The sequence below is a fragment of the Stegastes partitus genome, unplaced genomic scaffold, assembly GCF_000690725.1.
Source record: "Stegastes partitus isolate 25-593 unplaced genomic scaffold, Stegastes_partitus-1.0.2 Scaffold811, whole genome shotgun sequence".
NCBI classification, from domain to species: Eukaryota; Metazoa; Chordata; class Actinopteri; family Pomacentridae; genus Stegastes; species Stegastes partitus.
The window spans coordinates 278138-288104 of NW_007578542.1; the positions used below are offsets into that span (position 1 = coordinate 278138).

General features: G+C 38.8%; 1 protein-coding gene across 1 annotated transcript; it reads right to left on the reverse strand.

The window, feature by feature from the left end:
• Positions 1-4669: 4669 nt before the first annotated feature.
• Positions 4670-7157, reverse strand: LOC103365113 (microfibril-associated glycoprotein 4-like). Its single transcript, XM_008292458.1, has 4 exons — positions 6918-7157; positions 6421-6517; positions 6068-6235; positions 4670-4941 (listed from the first exon to the last, which is right to left on the reverse strand). Exons 1-4 carry the CDS (start codon positions 7155-7157, stop codon positions 4670-4672), a joined length of 777 nt encoding a protein of 258 aa, XP_008290680.1.
• Between the last annotated feature and the right edge of the window lie 2810 nt (positions 7158-9967).

Genomic DNA, 9967 nt, shown 5'->3' on the forward strand with positions numbered 1-9967 from the left:
GAGAGAGGGAGAGAGAGAGAGAGAGAGAGAGAAATGTTCAGGAAGGTTTTTTTTTTCTTCCCTGAAACAACTCACAGAGAGAGATTGAGGGCGAGCAGCAGGCTGTGAACACCTCCCAGCACTGTCTGTTGGTTTTATCTTAAAGAAGCAGCTGGAGGTTATTTTCATCATAAATGTTCCTGAAAGGCGCAACTCAAGAGCTGATCCTTGGAATAAACACAGTCTGCCAGTCACACACCGATGATGGAACGTTGAGAACATCGCAGCACAGAATATAATGAACTGTGGAGCACATGGAGCTTAAATAGCCGCTCTATTATAATGTAGATTATTATTATTATTATATTTCAGTTACTACTTACTTATTCAGGCCTGGATGTCAAGTCAACTCTGTCATTTAGAGGCTACAGAGATAAATAAGATTATGAATCAACCTAACAAGTCTAACTCCTCCTACAGTCTTGTTTATGGTGAAAATTCATATATAAACAATTCAACTAAAATACAACGTTGCCAGATTATCATAAAATTTAAGGCTAAAATTGTTATTGATGGAGATCATCCCAACTAATTTAAATAATAGTGTTAAAACCCTACAGAATAATTAATTATAGGGATTATCATGAGTAATTTAAGTGTTAAGGCTATGACCCTACAGTATTATTATTAAAGAGATGAACCTGACTATTATAAAAATCAAGTTCTACAGTTTAAATATTTATGTATATTAATATAAGTGATTTAAATATTAAGACTAAGACCCTACAGTGTTATTAAATATGGAGATTAACATACATATTTTGAAAATTAAGCCTAAAACCATATAGAGTTAGCGATTATCCTGACTAATATTAAAATTTAAATATTATGACAAAGACCCTACAATATTATTAATTAAGGCAATTGACCTGAATAATCTTAAAATTCAAATATTAAGGCTAAGACCACACACTATTATTAATTATGTAGATTAACATACATATTTTAAATATTGAGGCTAAACCCATATAGTAATAGACATTGTGTAACTTGGCTGCAAGGTGGTGCAGTTGGTAGCACTGGGTCGCGTCCCGGTGGGGGCACCGGGATCTGGAGTCTCCATGTTCTCCTTGTGCATCGTGGGTTCTCTCCGGGTTCTCTGGCTTCCTCCCACACAGTCCAAAAACATGTTGAGGTTAATTGGTGATTCTAAATTGTCCGTAGGTGTGAATGTGAGTGTTCTTGGTTGTCTGACTCTAAGTGTAGCCCTGTGATAGACTGGTGACCTGTCCAGGGTGTCCCCTGCCTTCACCCTAAGTAAGCTGGGATAGACTCCAGCCCCCCAGGACCCTAATGAGGATTAAGCGGTGTATAGATAATGGATGGATGTATGTTATGGAAATTACCCTGACTAATATTAAGATGTAAATATTAAAGCTGGGACCCTACAGTATTATTAATTAGGTAGATTAACCTGACAAATTTAAATATGAAGGCTGAGACCATACAGTGATTTTAATTGTGTAGATTAACATAAATATTTGAAATATTAAGGCTAAAACCCAAACAGTATTATTTACTAAAGAAAAATAATCTCACCAATATAAAAAATAAGGCTAAGTTCCTACAGCATAATTAATTATAGTGATTAACCTGATCATTTTTAATATTAATGCGAGGACCGTACACAATTATTAATTATGTAGATGAACATAAATAATTTAAATATAAGGCTAAGTCCCCACAGTATTATTAATTACGTCAATTAACCTGACTAATTTAAATATTCATGCAAAGACCATACAGTGGTATTAACTATGTAAGATAACAGAAATAATTTAAATATTAAGGCTAAGATTATACAGTATTATTAATTATTATTATCCTGGGGAGATGAAGGAAATAACAATAAATAACACATGTGAAGAAAGCTGTATGGACTCCAAAAGCATCAGACATGACAAGAGCAGCTTCAGGAAGAGCTAAGAGCCAACGGAACAATATTGGCAAAGCATTAAGGACGATGTCATTTAAAAAATGAGGTGAAGACACTAAACCGAAAATAAAATACGACCTATTAAGTAAAATAGAAAATGAAAGGGAGGGTAAAAAGAACAAGCGAATGGTAAAGGGCAGTAAATGTGTGTGCCATATGTATAATTGGCTGTGTCAAGATAATTGTCCTATTCAGTGATGTTTTAATTACGTGTCCTTCAGCTTGTGACATGCAGTCACATATTGTGCAGCTGAGTTCGTGGTTCCTGACAGAATCAATTGCTTTTCATTGCCGGCTAGTTGTGTGACAATTGGGCTTAAACAGTTGGACTATTAAAAGTCTGTCTTATACTGCTGGTTTTGTCATGTTTTAAGAGGAATTTCATGTGTCTCTACCTCTCCTGGTCTTTCCTCTGTCAGCAGCCATGGCTTCTTGTATCAGCCTCTCTGTCTGTAGGCTGTGAGCAGGATCTGTCTCTGCTTTGCATCTCTGACAGTAAAGAGATATTCTGTCAATTTATATTCATGGTTTGGGGCCCAGATAGCAATGAGATTTGTTTGGTTTGATTCCTCCAACGTCCCAGACACATATCTTTTGGTGATGTAGTAAAGCGGTTGACCCTGATTAGTGGAAGAAGACAGCAGTGCTGGATTGAGGTGGATCAGTGCCGGGTGTTACCTGATCAGTGTCAGGACTATTTAGACGGTTCAGCATTTGGGTGTCTTGTGTCTGAAATCTCAGTGTGTCTTCCATCCATCCATTATCTATACACCGCCTAATCCTCACTAGGATCGAAGGCAGAGGACATCCTGGACAGGTCGCCAGTCTGTCACAGGGCTACACTTAGAGACAGACAACCAAGCACTATGGACAATTTAGAATCACCAGTTAACCTCAGCATGTTTTTGGATTGTGTGGGAGGAAGCTGGAGAACCTGGAGAGAACCCACGCTGCACGGGGAGAACATGCAAACTCCACGCAGAAAGATCCCGGAGTCCTACCTGGGACATGAACCGGGGACCTTCTTGCTGCGAGGCAACGGTGCTACCAACTGCACCACCTTGCAGCCCCCAGTGAATACCAGTGTAACCTCATGTAAAAAGTCATTTTGGCTCATGTTGCACAGATGCAGCTTTACAAATGGACCACTTTCTTTCTAGATGCTGAACCGGTAACTTCATTGTAATGTAATGTTTGATATTTGTAGGACACTTGATGTAAATTACACTGATCTGTAGCATGAACTGTAGTTCCAGCAGTAAACATATGTCTTCCTGTTCATCCAGCAACACCACACTTGGCTTCTAGCTGCATGTGTTAAATGACATCGTCCTGTCTGTTGACTCGTCTCTACACACAACGGGCGATGCAGACGTCTGAGAGGTGTGAGTGATGGGAGTTCACAACCTATCCTACCGTCAATCATGCATTTTGGACAGAGCAGATCCTAATGAGGTTCTGCAGCACAAGAGTGACCCCGTGTGTCTGGTGAACATGCAGCCTGTCAGTTATTGACATGAATACCTGAGAGACAGTCTGTCTTCACTCTAAATGTCTCACAGTGCCTTCAACGTTCAGTCTACTGCTTTCATGATTTCTGACAAACATGGAGCTTGTGTCACATTTTATAGTCAATCATTAATGCAACATCTCCACAAAGTCAAAGTTTTCCCAATGATGTGGAATATCTCAAAATGGTGACTTCAGTGACAGCCTGACCTTTCATCTCACACCACCAGCCGGTTAATATTTGTGGTTTTGAGTGTCATTTCACAACCACTACTGAACAGATTAAAAAAATTAAATTAATCTCACACATACTGTACATACTTCCCAATGACTTTTTCCGATTACAGAACTTCTTCTCATCTATAGCGCCATTCTCAGGTCAGATTTTGTGTAACACTTTGATTCGAGACCAAATTCCTGCAAAACTGACATTCTGCTTTGCGGTAATTAGCAAATGTTATGATGCTATGCTAAGATGCTACTGCATTTTGTTGTCTTTGTATTTGTACTCTGTGACAATAATGTTGAATCTAAACTAATCTAAAGTTTAGTCTGAGCTAATTTAAATCAAGATGGTAAACAGAGTAAACATTACACCTGCTAGTAATCAACATGTTAGCACTGGGAGCATTTTAGCACGCTGGCGTTAGCATTTTATTTCAAAGCATGGACGACAGTGAACTTTAACAGTTTATTTCTTTTTATTTATCCTTAGATGACACGATAAACAAATCCAGTCTTCCTCCTCCAGAATGACACACTAAATGGTTTCAATACTTTTAATTCGGCACTTGTGTCTTTAGAGAAAATCAACCAAAAGCTGTAGTTATAACTACGACAACAACAGTTATGACTACTTATAACACTATTACTAAATTGAAACAATAAAGGTAATTTAAATAATAGTTAGGACTACAAAATGTTTTACAAAATATGACAAAAAAAGAGACAGAATAAAGAAAAAAACAAAACAAAACATCAGGTTACATGAATAAAAGAAGCAGTTTGCATGGAGACCTAAAATATTCTTGCTGGTTCTATTTTTAAAACAAGAAATTAGTAAGAAAAAGGAAAATAAACACATTCTGTTATTTTGCTGTGCACATTGTTGGTAGGAACATTCAGTAGGAGGAACACAGATGCTAGAGATGGTTTCCCCCACGTCCCAAGCTTCAGCTAATCAGGTTAATTTGTGCATGAACACTTAACGACTGATCTGATCTTCATGTCAATAGTCTTCAGGGAGTAGTTGTCGCCCCTCCACGAGCGCCAAACCACATGAGCTTGTGGGTATTTGATGGCACCTGGAGGTGCATACATGCCGGTGGGGTTGGAAAAGTAACACATTTTGTACCAGAATCCCCCGAGATACGTGTGAGCGCAGTTTTCACTCCACGTGTCCTGGTCTTTGTCGTAGGTCGTGAACTTCATGGAGTTGTGATACAACAAACCGTTCCCTAGAAATGCAGACGAGAACAATGTGAGCTGAGTTTCAACAAAAAAAAATAGTATTCACACAATGTGTGTTACCGTATTTATAATGGATTATTTTAGGTACTTTTTATGCCTTGATAAAAACCTGGATGTACAAGTAAACATTTAGTCTACCCCAAAGTGTGGATTTATGGTACAATGCATGAGCACATGTCAACTATGAAAATGGTGAGTTGGATATTATCATAATACAAAAAATAACCATGAAGACAAGATGCTTGTTGTACAGTCGTCCATTTAGATCTGCTCAGATTTGGACAGGATCTTTCATTCTGTTCTTTTGCTCCCTCCACATGCTGCTAACACAGTCAGTGTTGCTGCTTAGTGCCGGGAAAGACGGTCAGTCATCTGTATTGATGTTGCATTGTTTGAAAAGTATTGGCCGGTCATATAAAAGAACGAAACATTTTTGAAAAGGAGACCATCCGTCCATTTTTGCAAAACTTTTAACATTTGTAGACATTGTGTAAAAGTCATCAGACTGGAGAACAGTCTCACTTTTATGAGCGATCAGCTGATGGTATTTTTTTACTTTTTAAAACTGGATTCCTGTTTTATTTCAGTCTTTCTTGTAAAAGTTTAGATTTTTTATGTACAGCATGCATAGTACAGGCACTCGTTGGTTAGAAAAAGAATCTTGTCTTTGTATCGAGACTCTATTTTAATCAGTTAGTTTGACAGCTTGCTCACTTGGTGGCTATAATATCTGTTTCCTTATATTCAAAGTTAGTGGGCGACTGTACTATTTAGTCAGTTGTTGTTGTTTTGATAAACTCTCCCATCATCCCTGTAACTATTCATACGGCTCTTTAGTGGCTGTTTACTCTACATCTGCATTTAAAAATGAAGGAAAAAGAATCCTTTTCCACGGAAAGAAATCAGAAAAATGTTTTTCTCCTGTTAGTTCACATTATTGCATTCAGCCTTGACATAGTGTGACAAGATTTAACTGAGCAAAAATGATTTAAAGACCTATTTTAATATTACCATGGCTCACTGAGAAGTTCCAAAAAGATCATTTATTAGACGATTCTCACTTTTGGCATCACATTTATCTCCCCAAATTAAGACCCACACAGTGACCCTCACCTGCTTCCCCGCCCGTGAACCTGCCCACGTGAAGCTGGTAGCCGGTGTACTCGGTGTCGACGGAGAAGGACGAGTGCTGAGATGAGGCTCGGCTTCCCGCCCAGTCCCCCATGTCGACCCGTAGCTCGTTGTCCTTCCTTATAGTCAGCAGGTGGATATTCTCCAGGCCTGAAAAAGACAAACAGTTTCATTTTATAGCCTGCAACAAGCCCTTTTCTGTTCTTAACTTCAATGATCGCTTGATTTGGTGGTCTGAAAATATAGTCCCCATCATTTTATCTCACTTTAAGATATTAAGACAACAAGCAGCACAGGCACCATGTTTTTGATGTATTATTCCCTTCTGAACTCACCAAGCCAATATTCTCCTGCTACATTCCCAAACCCAGTCTTATAGTGTTTCCAGGGTCTGTAGAAGTTTTCAGTCCCGTCGAGCCTCCTGTGAAACACCTGAGAGGCAGAGAGACAGGTTCAAGAGGTTAATGACGTGCAATACTATGGATTCATCTAACAGGATGTTACATGACATTAGAAGTCAACTTTTTAGTGACGTCCTTGAGGTTTAACCAGGTATGATGATTATCACCGGTTCACATCTACAATCAGTAATATTTAGTAAGGCCTATGTTGCACATACCAAACCATGAATTCGATGATTGGCTTAGCTTAGCATGAAGACTAAACCTTGGAAGTAGATGTTTGGATTCTCATCCATCATGCAATACTGATGGAGAAGTGATGGATGGAAGGTGTCTCAATGATCCCAAAGTCATTGTGCAGAATGACAAGAGCTCCAAAATCAATAATTGTGATTCAAGAAAACTACTGAGATAAAACATTTTGCACTGACAGTCCATCTCCCGCCGTCGGTGTCCATGTCGCAGTAGACGTGCAGGGGCGTGGTCGGGCCTCCTGGGTAGATGGTGTAAACGCCACTGGAGCTGCTGTTGTCATGGCAGTAGATGTCGTCACAGTCGATGGGCAGCAGAAAGTGTGAGTTGGAGTCGACGGCGGCCGCAAGAACCAGCAGAGCGACCAGTAATGTGTTCTGATTTAAAAGAAAGAGATCATAACATCTACTGGGTATCATCCTCTGTGATTTTCTACATTTTTGTCAGATAACAAGACAACAAGTGAGTTAAAGTGTACATTTTTCTCTCTTCATTCTACTTTTCTGGTCTGGCCATGCAGATATATGCATACATTTTTTTTGCTTTTTGCTGAGATTATGGGACAAAACATTTCTGCTGTCACAAAACAACACAAGTAGCTGAGGAAGTTGAGTGGAACTTTTTTTTTTTTCTTCTCCCCAATTCCTATTTCTTTGGATGGCACAAGTATTCAGCAGTGGATATCTCAAACTTTCTGTGATATGCAAATGTTTATTTCCCTATTTCCCCAACTGGTGTCTGTGCAGATAGATACCACTCTGAATAATTGTGGTTCGAGTGAAATGGCATGCACTAAATTGATTGTTTATGTGCCCAGAATGTAATCAAACATGAGACACATTCATTTTTATGTGTACTGATCCTACTGAGTGTTGATACAGCAGGGCTTGAACGGAATCAGTGGTTTTGGTATCAGTCTGCCCACGCCAGCTTTGCATGCTCTTCCACCAACTTAGCTCCCACTGCTTTACTTTTCACCACTTTGATTTCTATTTTTAAAATTTCATTGTGCGAATGCAACTGTGTTACCAGGTTGTAGCTTAAAGCATAATCAGTAAAAACTACCCATTTGCATCACAGGATGCCGACAACAGTTGCAACGTTTGGGTTTTCCCTGCAGGATGAACACATCCCACTGGATGTTTGCCTTTCAGCGGTGTTGGGATTATTAATAGTCTAACTTCCCCGGAGCACCGCGTGTTTAATCAGGCTCGGGTAAACGAAATGCGCTTAAACTCCAAAATATACAGTCTTTGTATGTGTCAGAGAATTTGATTGAAATTCACTGTTGCTGTTTGTTTACAGCGAGTTCACAGGTCTGAAGTCTGGAAACAGATGATACGGACTCAGTGGAACTAGGAGTGCATGTTAATATGTAGCTAACAATACCTAATGACACTATGGAGTCAACAGCAGAAATAAATTAATTACGACATGTTTTAGTTCAGTTGCGATGACTTCATTTGATATTTTTATTTATTAATTGAAGTTACAAAGGCAAACTGAAAATGCCTAAATAGCTTAGATCTGCTTTCAGGCTTGCATTTAGCATTTAGAGAGTAAAACTGAACACATGTTGTGAGTTTTACGACGAAACAGAAAAGCTGTGTTCTCAGTTTTTGTTTTATTTTCAACAGGTTGCAGGTTTTTGACTATAGTTGATAAGCAGCTGCTCTAATACACAGGACAACTTCTACCACGACGATCACTCAAACAACAGCATCACTGAGACTGATGCTGATCAGTGAAAAACACATTGTGTTCTTAAATAACATGCACATGATAAAAGCTAATTATCATTAGAGCACAAGCATTTATAAGACAAAGTTAAGTGTTGCATTACCTTCACACTATCAAGAGAAATAGTTGGTTATTATCAAAAAAAAGAGAACGATGTAGTTTAGATTTCACTGTGTTTTCTCTCAGTACATTGTGTTTTACCTGCAGAATCATCATGGAGAGGAGGGTTCACCGCTCAGGTCAGTCCGTTGAAATGGATCACGGCAGGAAAAGGAGCAGTTTTAAACAGTCCCAGCAGGGTGTGTCTCTGGAAGCATGTGATGTGGGCAATATGATCACAGACACTCAACTTTATTAGCTTGTTATTATTGATATGGGCTTTAGAGACACTGAAGTCATATTGTGGATTTATGGTCCCGAGAATGTTTTGGTTCCTCGGTCAGGAGCTATTTTATTTGCATGCAAATTTCTTGGTATATGTTTCAAGGATGAAAAAGACAAGAATAAAAGAAAAAAAAAGAAAACATATTCAGAGATATATTCCTGGTATTTTGGAAAAGGGTTTGAACTTACTGTGAAGCTTGGCAGGTGAAAATATTTAATGACACGTGAAAAATGTACTCTTAAAAAAAAAGTTTAGTGATTGCACTGATGGACTTTTGACTCTTAACCTCAATTGCCCAGAGAGTATTACTCACCTAGTTACCCATTAAAGCAATTTACTCATTTTATAGGACAATTTAAAAGCAAAACAAGGAAATCGATAAGGCACACGCTTCTGTAGTCTTTAAACAATCACAATTACAAACAGCTAAAATGATTTTTAAAGTGCAACATTGAGCAATTTTGCTTGACTCGCCGTTTCCCCGTGTCCAGCAGGTCTATCTGGTGACGAACTTGAACTGCTTTGACTTGATCTGTCCAGTGTGTCTTGAATACTGGCTCGACTGATTCCAGAGTATTCTTCTCTAAGGTGTATGTTCAGTTTTCTTGCACCGGAAACCTCAGTTTCATCCAAGAGCCTTGTTCACAACTGCAGCGATAGTTGACCTCCTAGCTACCAGTTTTCCGTTGAATGTAATTGCCTGGCCATCCTCACAAGTGCAGCACGCCTTGATCTCTCTGCTACAGGAATATTAAATTCCCCCTTGAGTGCACTATCCCATCATAAGTGTCATCTCCTGTATATGTCCTGTACATTCCCAGATGATACAGGAGAGGACAATGATTGTTTGCAGTATTCTCATCTTTTCAGCTCTGTGAAATACATGCAGTTGTGTTAAAGATTAAGGTATGTTATTATTAAATATATGCACAACAGCTGACCAAAGCAACAAAGCTTCGAATTCAAGGGCAATACATGGATATTCCTTCTACATATATCAGTTTCTTTCCATGTAGCAGTGCGAGCCAGTGACAGTCCTTCAATGCAGTGGTAGATGCTTTTAATCTACTGAGGGTTTGTCCCATATTTTTCTATTCAATTTAT